This window comes from Lepisma saccharinum, chromosome 1 (assembly GCF_977018435.1).
Source record: "Lepisma saccharinum chromosome 1, izLepSacc3.1, whole genome shotgun sequence".
Classification (NCBI taxonomy): Eukaryota; Metazoa; Arthropoda; class Insecta; order Zygentoma; family Lepismatidae; genus Lepisma; species Lepisma saccharinum.
The window spans coordinates 129,218,604-129,234,389 of record NC_139229.1 but is presented as its reverse complement, the minus strand read 5'-3'; the positions used below and the strand labels follow the sequence as shown (position 1 = coordinate 129,234,389).

At 38.9% G+C, this 15,786-nt stretch overlaps 1 protein-coding gene across 3 annotated transcripts in view; it reads left to right on the top strand.

Moving 5' to 3' along the window:
• The window catches only part of LOC146001256 (aromatic-L-amino-acid decarboxylase-like), a 66,861-nt gene that overhangs the window by 18,579 nt on the left and 32,496 nt on the right, over positions 1–15,786 (top strand). For all 3 annotated transcript variants that reach the window (XM_083138576.1, XM_083138571.1, XM_083138563.1), the window contains exons 3-4: positions 8,049–8,169; positions 10,911–11,024. In XM_083138576.1, the coding sequence (XP_082994702.1) occupies positions 8,049–8,169; positions 10,911–11,024 (235 nt within the window). The remainder of the gene's footprint in view (positions 1–8,048; positions 8,170–10,910; positions 11,025–15,786) is intronic.

Genomic DNA, 15,786 nt, shown 5'->3' with positions numbered 1-15,786 from the left:
AACCACTATTTGCCTTCACAGGGTATCGAACCCGGGACCATTATTTACTTCGAGTTGCATTCACTTTTTTATCGGACCTCTTCGATGGCGTAGTGCTATTTTTTTCGCCTTGTAATCAAGGTGTTCTTGGTGCGATTCCCGTTGGAGGTACATTACACACTGGTTCGGATCTCACTCTAAACTGTAAGTACCGTAATCGCGAAAGAGCGCCCTCACGTGTGACTGCAGAGCGAGCAGCGGTACTGTAACGTTATAAGAGGATCGGATAGGAGGGAGTGAGCAAAACAGCAGGCTTCGTCGGTCGCGTCCGTGCAGTAGGAAACCTCTAGTTATCTGATTCGTGAATAACGGTGCAGTGTAGCATTGCAAACGTGGCAGAAGAAACAGGAGGTGGTTCCCTGAAAATTAGGGCGCTTTAAAAGTCTAAACGCAAGCGGCACCCCCACTCATCTGCTGCTTCCTGTTGTTCAGGTGCTGCGTGCAGACGGGAAGCTCGCACCGCACGGAATGACCACTGTCCAGTCCAGATGAACCTATCCTGAATGTATGCAACTGCGCTGAACAGATTCACAGTTCCTACCAATGGATAAACTTTGTAATTAGAATGCACAACATGTAGTGTCAAAACCAAGTACTGAACATATGCATGGTAAGCCTTGATAAGACGTACAGTAAAGCAATTTTGTATTAAGTAATTCGCTTGCGTTTCAGACATTCTAGTTTACCAGAGCCTGGGGAATTAAATTTTGCCTTGGCTCTTCCCGTCAAACCTCGAAGGACCCGGTCTCGTTCTCGTTGGGATTTTTAAATGGTCTCGCTAGTCGCACATCCAATTGAGCTCCGTCCACCAACATCAGCGCTGAATACCTTCATTGTTAGGGTAGATTTGTTACGTTTAGTTCCGTTAGCATAAATATAGCAATATTTCGGAGCTTCACAAAAAAGGTATTATTTATGCTGAGAGAACTATACCTAACAAGCTTAACCTAACAACGAGAGCATTTATTGTGACGTCGGTTAACGAAGGAGCTCAATCGGGTGTGTGATAAGTAGACCTCGGATTTTAGGTTTTTAACCTATTTTTGCCTTTGCAGGTAAATAAGAAATAACAAAAATAACATTAAAAACCTTAAAAAACGAAACAACTGACGAAGTTTTATAGTGCCTAAAATAACCTATTTTGCTTGTTAATAGAACCTATTTTAGGTTTATGCGCCTAAATTAAACCTTTTTTTTAGGTTTTTATATTTTTTTAGGTTTTACGGGATTTTTATATCTCACAGAGGTATTTACTAGGTTTGGGGCGAAATAATTCAATGAATGGCGTGTTTGAAACATGTTTTCTGTCACTTTCCCTCCCTCCAAGTATATGATCTTTATCAAAGCATTAAAAAGAACAAAAAATGTCTGACGTGACTGTTATCTGCAGCTAACAGTGACGTCAGAAAGAGGATAGTTTTTACCCCTGCACTATCGACTCTCAGTGCTAAGCCTTGCCTACTAAGATAAAGTAAACTGTCCTTGCCCCCACCCCCTCTCCCCATTCTCAGTTTTGGCACCCAATCGTCTCTACTGCCTGCACAGTCCCAATACCAACTTTTGATCTGTGCGGCCTTGCCCACCCTCGTGTCAGTTTGGTCCTTCTTGGCATTCACGCCTTGCGAAGTAATGTTTCAGCATTCAGATTTACACTACTGACTATGTTTCTGTCGAAAGATAATTTTCAGCACATGAAATGATCCTCCCAGACAAAAGGTGGAGTTTGAGTGTGGATAACGCAAAAATATTCATGGTGGTCACTAGTATAATTCCTGGTTTTCAAGGCGAACTTTCCAAAACATGAAGGATACAAGCAGATGTTTTCTCTATTCCAACATTACGTATTACCGACTCTCACCCTCCTTCCATACACAAAAATATTGACAATATAAAGGGTTTGTATGATTCCAATGTACCGAAAAATTTACCTAATCAACTTGAAGATATATTATTTTGTAATAATCTTCCGTCTGTCAAATAGATTGTTCTGTAAAAGACACTAACAAAGTAAACGGATTGAGAACATTTTAGTTTCATTTTCCATGTAGCTTTCTTTTTCTTCTTAAAAATAATAAAAGCTAAACTGAGAGAAACTTGCCTCAGGGCATTTATAAACATGTATAAATTTAATGGGATTTGGATTAATAAAAGTTGCAATTTTTCACGTCTACGGAGAAAAAATTGGAATAGAGAAAACATCCGCTTGTACCTTATTTCATGTTTTTGACAAAATTCATGAATAATTTCCAGAGCCAATAATTGACGTGTAATTCCCGGAATTCCAAGTGAGTATCCCCCCTGATATTGTGCAGCAACTTATACATACGTGATTCATTTTTCATATCAACAAATAACATTTTCTAACAGCACAAGTGCAGTGTAATAATAATTTGTAGATAATTTTGAAAATGATATAAAGAAATGAAAAATTGTTTAGAAAATTAAAATTTGGTTATTACGGTTCTTGTGAAATTTTGTTTTTAACGATTGTATCTAATCAGTATTTTTCAGAAATTTTGTACCAAAATTAAGTCTTTTTGCAACCTATTTCAGGATTTTCGAGCCTAATTTAAGGTTTTTAGAACATATTTTAGGATTTTTAGAACCTATTTTCGGATTTTTAGAGCATATTTTAGGAACCTAAAAGCACACATTTTAGAACCTAAAAATCCGATGTCTGGTGATAAGTGAGATAAGGTCGCCTCGGCGCCATGCATGCACAGGGCCCCTGGTTTTCTAACGGTGCCCTTCGCTTATTCTCCATACTTTTTAAATTCACTCTTGAAGTTCACCTGGTTGACCTTAAACTCTCTTCGTTCACGTCTTCCTCAATTTCTGCGCATTTCCTCCCTCCATGCACCATTAACCCACACCACATAAGAAGCTTTGTGATAAGGAAATTGGTTTCCTGTAAAGCTTCCTTCTGGTTCTTCCCCGCAAATATGACTGGCAGAGCTGTATTATTTTCCTTGCTCCCAATGTACACATTCGAAGCGAGTTTAAAACATGACGTTGCAAGGAAATTTCCACCCACTCAGTCCTTTGTCTTTCAGGTGCATGCGTGAAGGCTAGGTGCGCTGACTAGATTCAGAATTAAGGCTTTCTTAAACTATGGTCATTATCTTCCTCAGTCGCGTGTTAGCTTCGGGGAAACATTGGTCACGATTATCTGGAGAACCAGTAGACAAAAAATGTTCAAATGTTACATGAATACGGAGAAAGGCTGTTTCTCGCGAATATTTATTTGAAATTTTCATTTGCCGTATCGAAAATTAATTAACTTTACTCTTGAAATGTCGAAAATGTTTCACTTTCCTGGACAGGGCAAACATACTTGAAATTGTTCGAGATTATAGAATGATAGAGGGGTGTGAGGGGTGACCTTCCACGCAGTACACCCTGGACTGCATTTTGCAGACTAACGAGGCCCTGGCCAGTATAATTCTGTGTGTTGTCCTGTTTTTTGTCCTTATGTGTGCTGAGTGCGTCTTTACAGCCTCAGCATTTAACCGAAGTCAGAATATTTTAATAGTTACGACACGACATTACAGTTAGGTTTATTTTAGTTATGTTAAACTAAGAATATTTTAGTCTTCCAACGTTACACTTATGTTAGTTACATTTTAGTTCAGGTAAGAGACTGGACCCCGTATAAAGTGACGGGTGCAAAATAGCCTCCTAAGTACAGACGCACCAAAAAATTTAATTTCAAAATTCAAAAATAGAACGATAGAGACCGAATAATGTATGTTAGAAGTTGATGACGGACTCGTAATTGGATTTCGTGCCATTGACTAGACTGGAGAGTTAGTTTTAACGAAGGCCATGAATATTCCTTCAATTTGCCCCCCTCTCTACCGATTCCTCGATATCTCTCTTATGCTTCGTTACTGCTAACGTAAGAGTACACACAAGCGACATTGAATAGTCTTTGTTTGATGCTTTGTTCGAGCTTATTTTTAAGTTCACTTCATGTACAGAAAGGTTAATCGGGACTGGACCTACAGTTTAATGTGGAACCCGAACCACAATACGCCTCCACTTGGTATCGAACCCGGGATCTCTTGATTACAGTGCGACGACGTTACCAGCACGGCATCTCGAAGGACCGTTGATTAGTCAACGGCCAAGGTGAATTTCGTATAGGTGAGTCCGTACACTGAAGTATGGTACGAATACATGACGTCACCTCCAGTCCCTTGATTAATTGTGCTAACCGTTTTAGTTGTTAAGGAAGTAATTTCCAATAAATGCGTTCACATACAGTGAATTATCTTTGAAGACCTTTACTTAGAAAATATATACACAACATTCGTACCAAGTATATTTTCCAGAAATCTGTTGGGGTAAGTTTATAGTCCGCCGTCCTAAAATGCGTAAGCCGATTTGACTCAAATGCAATCAATATACATCAGCCCTCAGTGGTATCTAGCAACTATGAAATTTGCAGCACAAAAGCTTCAATTTTACAGCATTAGCCTGCTCACGGGCATGTAGCCAGGGGGAGGGGTCTGGGGGCTGAAGCTCTCCCCGCTTCCGAAATCTTACAAATGTTTCGTTCGAAATAGTGTAGTAATTAATTTTACTTCCTTAGCAGGATTAAACATCTTGCATAATAAGTTGTAACATACTGAGAAATTCATCTTTAGGACTTCAATCCTCCACTTTTTGGCCTTTTGATGGCGGCTGCTGATAAGGGGTGAACCCCTCCCCGAAATAAAATTCTGGCTACAGGTCTGCCTGGTCACTCAAAATCTGGTGATTTGCTCTCTTTCTACTCTTCCTCAAACCATCTTAAAGAACGCAATACATTTAAAGGTTTTATTGCCAGATTGCCTTCCAAGTGACTCCCTTTCCCCTTATATTTCTCTCTCTCTCTCTCTCTCTCTCTCTCTCTCTCTCTCTCTCTCTCTCTCTCTCTCTCTCGCTACCAGGGGCGCCGACTTGTCAAAATTATTAGGGGGCTCTGATCACTGAAATAAATTAATGAATGACTCATTCTCTCCCTTTTTTAATTTTTGGCCTCAGAGTTCGGAATCTCATAAATGCCCACGAATTCCTCAAATATATCAAAATTTTTATTCACAGTTCTAATGCAGAATATTAGTTGTCCACGGATGGATATGTCACAAGTTTCGTCAACAATAATAGCAAAATATTCCCGACTTTTAATATCTGCTACCACGGAGTGCAAAACAGATCTTCCTAATATATCAATGATCTCGTTCTGAATGTCATGTTAGAGCCATTTGTAGCCCAAACGTCCCATCCACTACACTAGTTCATGCACATCGTCTCTTGAAACTCTCCTACTCATAATTACATACTTAGTATATAGTAATAAGTCATATGTTTTGCTGTCTCTGGTCATATCCCCCCCCCCCCAAAGTTGATGGTTTAGCGGTCTCAGACCCCAAATTGATGGTCTAGAACAGTGGTTTCCAACTTCAAAAGGTCCGAGGGCCAAAATTATATGCAGCAGTTGATTGGCGGGACGCATTTGTAAGAGGGGGGGGGGGGGGGGGCGGGGGATTAAAAATTACAAAAATTGTAAATACTGAGCTGAGAATGTAGTACCTACTTTCGCAAGACCTAAATTTCTAAAATGAGGCATTAAAAACAATGGAATCATAAATCAAAATTGTATAATTACAATTTATTTCACAAAAACCCAATACTTATGGATGAATTGAAAGAAATGAAAAACACACCATGCAAATAAGAATCCTTCATAATATGTGTTCAATGTGAAAATTGAGGCCGATCTGCTTCTTTTATTAAAGTTGGAATGTCCATTTTAATTTCTGCATTTGAAAGTCTCAGAAGGTGAAGCAGTGAAGAATCTACCAATCGACTTCTGTAGCGGTTCTTGATGAACTTCATTGAAGAAAAAAACCCTTTCACACGTGTATGTGCTGCCGAACATCCATGTCATTCTTTGTCCAAAACTACGAAGGTATTTGAAAAACTCTGGTCCCTTTCCTTGGCTAGTTTGAAGGAACACATTGTCTTGCAAATCATACAATTCAAGTTGGAGAGAAGCTTCTTGTTCTTCGATGTTAACGCCAAGAGGATTGCTAAATAGCTGGATGCTGCTTTAAGTTCTTTAAAATATTTAATCTGGAGTCAAACTCATCCATTATTTCTTTAATATTTGCACTGAATTAAAAAATGTCCAGTGTTTCTTCATCATCTGTTAGCCGCCGACAGCTTGGGAAATGGAGCAGATTATTCCTCTCCAAAGTAACGTTGAAAATCTTCAGTTTATTACGAAACCCATTTATGTTTCCCATTAGATCTGACACCAGCTGGTTTCTTCCCTGCAGTTTCAAGTACAGTTCGTTCAGATGACCTGTGATATCTGTTATATAAGCCAGTTGTTTAAGGAAGTCCATACTCTGAAACTGTTCCTTCACTAAAAATAGAACGTATTTTAATAAAAATACATAAAATTAATGTATTTTGCAAACTGGCTTCGCGGGCCGCAAGAAAAGGCATCGCGGGCCGCCAGTTGGAAACCCCTGGTCTAGAACATTTCAAATGTGTATTTAAAGTTAAGTTCATGTGGCACAATTCAGAGTAAACTTTACAAGAGGAGCAAAATAATACATTAGATCCTCTAAAGCAAAATTATTTCGGGGCTCCGCCCCTACATCGTTAACATTGGGGGGGGGGGGGCTCGAGCCCCCCCCCCCAAGCCCCATGGAGTCGGCGCCTATGCTCGCTACAATGCTATGGATTTATTTCCTAAGCTCCAAAATGTTGTACACGGAATATCATATCACAACATTTTAAAATCATTAGCTGGCAGTTGCTTATGTACCGTTTTATCAGTGTTTAGGAGGTTGATACAGTACGATGTTTTGCAATTCTACACAAACAAGGTAGATACTCAACTACCTCGACCGTAGATTTATTTTATTTGACTTAATGTTTCAACCAAAAGGAGATTTAACGGTTTTCTACTTGTCATTCAAGTCTTTTGTGCGCATTTTCATATCCTGAAATATTAATGTTTGTATTATCTTGCTGTCTCTCTGATAACCTAATACCACATTAACCTTGGTGGTCATATTAACCGTACGTCAATGGTATGTCCTCACATAAGCATATAGTTCGCGTATAGCTACGCGTTAAACGTTTGTTTACAATCTTTTATCCTATATACATAGATTTTCGAGCACTAAATTTGTGTAATTATTTCATTTTTCCACCCGTCCGCAACGAGACGACCGATTGAGTGTTTGAAATAAGATGACAGCTTAATCCTATCGTAGAAACTGATATGAGATAAATAGTCCTTCGTAAGGCAAGAGAAGAGAGATTAATTCAAATACGTATATAAGTATTGCTGATCACATCACCCCTACTCACGACCGGATCAAGAAAGTGTGGGGCGTTAACCCCACACCCCCTATACGCCTTCATGGCGTGGTGCTAAGCACAGGGGAACACTTAACTTTTTTTTACGTATATAAGTAAATCTAATAATTTAGAACACATGCGGAACTGGGCCGGCCTCCGTGACGAAGTGGTTAGCACGTTAGCAGAGACCTGGGCATGGTGGGTGTTCTTTGCGACCAAAAGTGACGAAAAGCAAAGTAAAATAAATAAATCAACCAACATGCGGGACTGGGGTTATAGTGGGCAAAACAAAATTTGGAAACTTCCTCCCACGTTAAATGATGTTAATGCGATAAATAACGAATCTATAAACTATATGCAGACATGCAAATAAACTACGACAGAGAGGATGTCTCTCTTATTGAATTTGATATTCCTCTGGCTGTTTGAATTCAGTGAGAGTGCAGCAGAATTCCGTTTCGATGAAGTGAATGACTGACTCCTTACGTATCACTCAGACATGCAAGATCAGTGTCAACAACAACGGGATAGTACTATCGGCATTATTATATGTAGACATACAGTAAAAGTGCTCATCTTATTTTGTGTTTTATATAACACTGATTTCTTACACTCGAAGTAATTCTAGGCGTTTGTTTTTCTAGACCAGTGCTACCGAACGTTGAACCAGGATACCTGGAGAAACTAGTGCCAACAGAAGCTCCTGAAGACCCAGAAAAATGGGAAGATGTCATGAAGGACATTGAGCAAGTAATCATGCCAGGTGTAAGTATATTCTCATTCACATCCAGTATAGTTTTCACAATTACATTAACTATATTGTGCAATAGCAGCCGACAAAATATGGGAACAATTCACAGGATAAATTTATTACAATAGTACTGTACTTGCCGTTGCTATTTCTATCCTGCTAAGAAAATGAGAGATCGTGCATCAGTTGTTTATATTTCGACCTAGCCGCTAGAGAGTGCTGGCGGCAGTTTTGTTTGATAATAGCTGCTTTCAATAACCTGAAGTTTGACTCTGTATTAAACAGTAAACATAGATGCAAACAAAGAAGAATACAAAGCGTTACAACTTATGGTTATTGAGAGCAGATCAAACAAAACTGCCGCCAGCACTCTCTAGCGGCTAGGTCGAAACATAAACAACTCATCCACGATCTCTCATTTTCTTAGCAGGATAGAAATAGCAACGGCAAGTACAGTACTACTGTAATAAATTTATCCTGTGATAAGGTAGTACACACGTTATCTGATAATATGGTAAAGCCAGTGGCGCACAAAAAGCGTATAGTCATGTGTAACGATAGTTGTAGTGTGTCTTAGCCATGCATATATCCAGATTTTTCCACCTTGAAAGCTGTAAGGTCGTATTTTGGGGGCGTGAGGGTAAAATAGTCAAAATGGCCAAAATTTAATTCTCTGTGAAAAATTATAACGGTTATTGAGGATTTTTTAGAGGGAGATTTAAGGGGATGTGGGGCTGGTCCCATGGGAGGCATCACAACAGCCAGGTCTATCTCTGGCTGGAGTTCGGAAACTTGGACTAGGGCCACTTTTTTCACATGTATATTTTTCTTCGAATTATTAATTTAGGAATATTAATAGTAACCGGAATGCGTGCACAGAGTTGTTTTTATACTTACAATATTTAAATTTCTCTAATTTTACTCTAGTTTATGTATTAACTAAAGTTGCAATTAATTCTATTGCAATAGACTTCTTTATTGCAATTCTCTATAATGAAATTCGAGGGCTGACTACGAAAAAGTATACGTAAGCCCCCTTTTTTTCGGAAAATATGGGCTCGCCACTGCATTTCTCGCTTTTATGATGTTAATTGGCACCTTCAACAAATGCAGATGTATAAAAGAGTACGTGGTTGGTTGGGATATCAGTTTATATGGGTTAAAGTCAAATAATACCATACAACGATGTATAAAGGACAGCTGGCTACACTTAATTGTCTGCTACAGTGATTCTTCATATGATTTTACATAAATATACAAATAAATATATCTTGTCATCCAGAAGTCTTGACGGATCTTATAACCATTTTTTCTACAATTAACTGTGTGTGAGGAGGGAGGGGGTAAACTTTTCGGTTTAAAATTTCCAATCGGTTTACAACCGTTTTGCATCAGGATAAATAGACGTACGCGTATATTGTTCTTGTTCACTTGTTTCATATATAAAAGTGAAAGTGTTATTTCGAAAATTTTACTCTACGGTATGCTTCTCTTTTCTCAGATTATCACCAATGAAGAAAGTTCTTTTTACACCAAAAAGCTGAGGTTTTTTTCTTGACATGTGTCTAAGGTTCCTGTGATTATCTTAGACCAGTGGTTCCCAAAGAGTGCGCCGTGGCCGGCTCACAGGATCGTCGCGAAATGTTCCAATATTTTTACACATGATTTTAGAACTTCTTACATTTTCTGAATTTGAAATATGTTTATTTTTTTAACTTAAGGCAAGCAAACTAATGACACTAGATAGGCCTACATTCTAACTTGGGCGTCGCGGAAAAATCTTGAAACACTTAGAGCGCCGTGAAACGAAAAAAAGGTTGGGAACCACTGTCTCTGACGGTTGAGGTTTTATTCCGTGCACTCAGAAAACTAAATGCATTACATCGACTGATGCACCAGAATGCATCGGTTGATGCACTAAAGTGTGTTTTATGGCTTCTTCAAAGAATCAGATTCACGTTTGATGCATTTGGGTGCATTTGTGTATGACGTGAAAGAAACACCAAAGTGCATCATTTGATTAAAGTGAGGATTCATTTCAGTCGAGATGCACTTCAATGCATCAGTTGATGTTCCTTGATGCACTTCCTGCATCTTTTTGGATGGTGCACTTAAACGTTTGGTCTGAGCTACAGAGATATTGCAGGTCAGACGAAACGTTTAAGTGGATCATCAAAAAAGATTCATTCTGGTGCATCAAAACGCATCAAGATGCATCAAAACGCATCAACTTATGCTGTGAAGTGCGTCTCGACTGAAATAAATCCTCACTTTAATCAAATTATGCACTTTGGTGTTTCTTTCACGACATACGCAGATACACCCAAATGCATCAAATGTGAATCTGATTCTTTGAAGAAGCCATAAAACACACTTTAGTGCATCAATCGATATGATGCATTTAGTTCTCTGAGTGTGGTGGACATATCTGAGGCTGTCGTGAATATACTAAAAACAAAAATTGCATTGTTTCGTGTTGGACATGTCCGGGGGTATCGTAAAGGTGATAAGGGCTTTATTTTCTATGCTATGTCAAGTCACTGTAATTGGGGAAAAGCGCTCTCGTATGTCAATGTTGACTGCACAGCGAGCAGCGCTACTGGAGCATCGAAGAGGGGCGCAATGGAGATCATGAACGAGGTAGGAGGCTTCGTCGGTCACGTTCGTGTAGTGTACAGGGGAGAAGTTCGCTTCCGATGCTCAAACTTCCGTACATTTTTGATCCTGCTAATTCTTAACGCTTTTCTCTTTCCAGGTGACCCACTGGCATTCACCGAGGTTCCATGCCTACTACCCGACGGCTAATTCCTACCCTGGAATTGTGGGAGAGATGCTAAGCGCAGGAATCGGGTCCATCGGCTTTAGCTGGGTACGTTCTTACTCTTTTCCTTACAGTAGCACTGCATCTTGTCTACTCTTTCCTACCCAAATAAAAGAAAAGCTCTGATTCATAAATATGATCCTCGCGCTTTCAACAAAGTCCTTAATGATGGAAGATTTTGTATTTGTTTGTGTTAATGCAGCCTAACCAACTAGTTTTTACGTAAAATAAAATGTTGGCGTGAGTGTTCGGAAGTAAAATCCAAGTAAGAACTCTTCTGTAATATTTAGTAGCATTAGTTTCTCCCATTCATGCATTTTTGTCTTTTCTATACTAATCTCGCAAAACATATATATTTTGTGTAATAATATCAAAAGATAGAGGGGGCAACATGATAAGTTCCAGTTGCGATTTTCTTTTGGTAGCCACTGCTAGATGAATTTATCATCTTTTCAAGCACTTAACATTAATTTTTTTTATTAGAAATCCGAACCGAACACAGCAGGGTTTAAAATCTCACTAGAAACTACCACAAAGACATTACTTTGACTTCTCACAAAGAACATTTCTATTATGGTAAATATTATATAGTTAATATATTCTGTAAATTATCTTGATGGAATTTGCAACATATTGTTACTTCATTTAGTATTGATCTCTGATCTTCCCCAAAGTATCAGTTTCCTTTCCCAGTAGTAGTAACCGTTTTCCTTAACTAGATATATCCCGCAGAAAATTTCCCAATGAGGGTGTCAAAATAAAATGTTGTGCCGTTAAGTGATGGAAGCATGAGAGAGAGAGAGAGAGAGAGAGAGAGAGAGAGAGAGAGAGAGAGAGAGAGAGAGAGAGAGAGAGAGAGACGTTATGTTTTAATATTATCGTAAGAAAGAAGAGTTTTAAGGGAGCGAGAAAAGGAGAAATTTTAAAGAAGAAAATATAGAATTGAATTAATGAAGCCAAAGAGACAGAAAGAAGAGAAGAGAAACAGAAATATACGAGTATAAATACGCTTCCAAAAGTTAAGCACGAGATGGTAAACTCAATAAAAATGGAAAAGTAAAGCTTTGATCAACACAAAATTGCACATGAAGGTAGCAAATGTGTTTATGCATTCAAGAAAACAAGAAATGTGTAAAAAGATGAAAAATAAATATTTACTTTTCGTAAGTTATATGATGACGTCACATTTAGGTCATTAACATAATGATGTTTAAAGGCAAACAAACCAAACAAAACTTACAGTAATATGGTATGTGACCACCCCGGACCTTCACACAAACTTTACAACGATTTTCCATGCTTTCAATGAAGTGATCAACCATCGCAGATGCGAGCAATGGCCATTCCTCCATTAGGGCAGTTTCCAAATCTCTGAGAGTGGCTGGAGGAGGTAGACGTGCAGAGACAGCACGTCCGAGGGCCTCCCAAAGGTTTTCAATGGGATTAAGGTCGGGGGAATACGCCGGCCACTCCGTACGAGAAATGACCTCACTTTCCAGGTACTATGTTGGCTCGATGGGAACAGGCATTATCGTCCATAAGGAGGAAATCAGAACCAACCGCTGCAGTGTCGAGTGTCACAATGGGGTCTAGGACTTCATCTCGATACCGCGCAGCCGTCACAGAACCGCCTTTAAAGATGTGCAGCTCGGTGCCATATCCCATTGAAATTCCAATCCACACCATGACGCTGCCACCTCTGAATGCGTGATGTTCGATGATGTTCTTCACCTGATTGCGTGTGCCTCGTTCTCTCCAGACCCTCGCACGCTTATCGTCTGATTCCAGGGCAAATCTGGACTCGTCCGTGAACAGGATGTTACACCAATCTGAGACAGTCCAATTGACATTTTGACGACACCACTTTAATCTTGCCCCTCTGGCTTGGACGGTTAGTGCAATACAAACACGTGGTATTCAGGCGTACAATCCCTTCATGTAGAACCTTCGGCGCACAGTACTGGCAGATATTGTCTTACCAAGTGCCACTGCAACCATGGATGTAACAGTTGTGGAGGTCGCTCGTCGATTCCGCTTGGCTACTATAGCAATATATCGATCATCAGAGGGGGCGGTAACCCTTGGACGACCGGGCATAGGTCTCCGGACAACTGTTTGACTTGTTTTTAATTGTTTCCATAATAGAGAAATTACCGAATGATCAACGCCAAAGAAAATAGCGACATGTTTGATTGACTGTCCTGCTTCAATGCGTCCGACAGCACGCCAGCGCTCATTATCTGTCATTCGTCTTCAGTCATAGAAACACGAATATTCTCAAAAATAATCCTACAAAAGTTATAAACATTTCGTATCAGCTTTTAAACGCACCTCAAACCCTTCAACGAAATTGTGATGATTCTTGCACGAAATCCTCGCTTTTATGCTATTTCAAGAGCACAGATTAAGCACCTAGGTACAGATGATTCACTCTCTACTTACGAAAAGGAAGCTACACATAAAAACTGGCATCTACATCCGCAGCTATTTTCAGCCACTCAAATTCAAATACGCTTTCGAAAATTTATTGCGTGCTTAACTTTTGGAAAGCAATGTAAATTTAGAAGTAAGACGCGTGTATAGATAGACAGGCACATTAAATAATACAAAGATAAAGATTGAATGGAAGGGAATTATAGAAGCCAAACATAGAGTGATGGAGAGAGAGTGAGAGAAGTAGAGAAGTAAGAGAGAGAGAGAGAGAGAGAGAGAGAGAGAGAAGAAGAAATGAAGAAGCAAAAGAGAGAGAGAGAGAGAGAGAGAGAGGTGTGTGAGAAAAAGCAATATAGAAGAAAGAGAGGGAGAAAATAGCAGACAGAGAGGAGGAGATAATGATGGAAAATTTAATAAGAGAATAAGAGAGCACTAACAAACCAATATTTTGAGGAAAGGGACCCATGCATGTGATCAGTGGCGCAGGAACGTTTTTTGTTTGGGGGGTATAAGATTCAGCCTCCCATATATATATATATATACATACCTATGTATAATGTAAGGGCATATGAAATTGTCTTGTTAATTATTATATCATACTTATAAGGTTCCAATTCAGTTCAATTTAGAACCCCAGCTACTTACATTTATGTAAAAACATCGTTAAGCAATTTATGTCAGATGTGTTGCATATACAGTGCCTTTTGGAAGCCATGTATTCGATGTTTTCTTAGATTACTAGAGGGTGTTTAACAAGTACTTTTCTATCGAATACTAAAACTATTTGTGACGGATTTTGTGCCGCTTCGTCCCTTAGCGTTTTTCCAGCACTTATTCACAACTATAGTGTTGTCTACAAAGAAAATTCAACACACTCCCACCTCGCTGGCCTCCGTGGTGGAGTGGTTAGCATAGCTCGCTACGCCGGGTTCGAATCCTGGCCTGGGCATGGGTGTTATTTGTGACTGTCCCTTCCTCAGTATCATCATAATCATCCTCATCTTCGCGATTAGCCAAAAGTGGTAGAAATGCAAAGTAAAATAAACCAAATTAATCAAATATTTACACCTCACTCCCCAAGACCTTATGAATCCAATCCAAATTCTACCAATATCTACAGTTGAATATGAAAGCGGGTGGAATGACTGATTAGAAATTAAATTACTAACTGATTAGAAAAATCACTTAGCAGTTTTCCATTCAAAGCCCCAGTGCATTGCTTTGATGCAGAATAAATTGCAAAAATTAGATCAGGTGTAAGCATCATAGTGACGTTGACAAGTAACTGGCAAACCATCGAAACTACAGTGAGTCTTATTTATCTCGTGCATTCATCTGACTAATGTAATTTTCATGCAGTTTTACTGGAATTTTAACTTAAAATGGCGTTGTGTTTGTGTTGAATTCGATATCAAAATAAGATTTTAAGAAATTAATGTCGAAATCCAAGCATATCTAATACATAGGTAAAAATAAGTCCTCCCCCCTCTGATAAAGCCACAAATCGCACCCTGTTTTAATGTCTAAGAAACGTCGCTGCTCCATTTCAACTAGGAATCAATTTGGAGAATTGTTAGTCTCATCTCGTCTCCTGTGTGGTTAGGTCCTCGTTCTCGTTTGTGCTTCTTCTTGTCTCGGTTTCGACTCAAAAGTTGTCAAAAACTTTACTTTATGCTCAGATATGATAATTTGGTGTACATTTTAAAGTGTAATCCAAGGTACTGTGCATGTGGGTTCCCTTAATTACAACGCGAGATATCTCGTCCTGACCCACGAAATATTTAGTATCAACATATACAGTATATTGTGTGTGTCACCACTCAAAACTTAACAACGTATATATTTCATTAAAGCAAAAACTTTCACATCTTGTTTTAACGCTACGAACTGTCGAAATACGGAGTTTTATACTGAATATACGAAACCGGACAGCACTGGCTCGAAATTGTCACTACTGGATTTACTTTGCAATTGCAATATACAAAATATACGACATATTTAAAACAATCTATAAGATATACATTTAGTATGTCTGAATAAGACATAATAATTTAAATTTATTTTTTTAAAGTAATTCTTCAAATATGATATCGAAGTTTCGAACGAAGTCGTGTCGGACATCAAGTATCATCTCGCTTTGATTCTGTAGAAATTTATTTCAATCTCGTCTCAAAACTTGAGAGGAAAGAGAGACTTTTTTTGTCTCAGTACCATTTCTATTTCCAACAAATCTTTTTCTATAAGTATAAGTATAGTTTTCCGAGCACCCTCTGACAAAATTATGAAAATAATCGGTGAGGTACAGGAGTACATTGTACCCCCCAGATTTGTCTGTCGTTTCTCGTCTCGTTTTCGAGACGAGACAAGAATAGTGAAA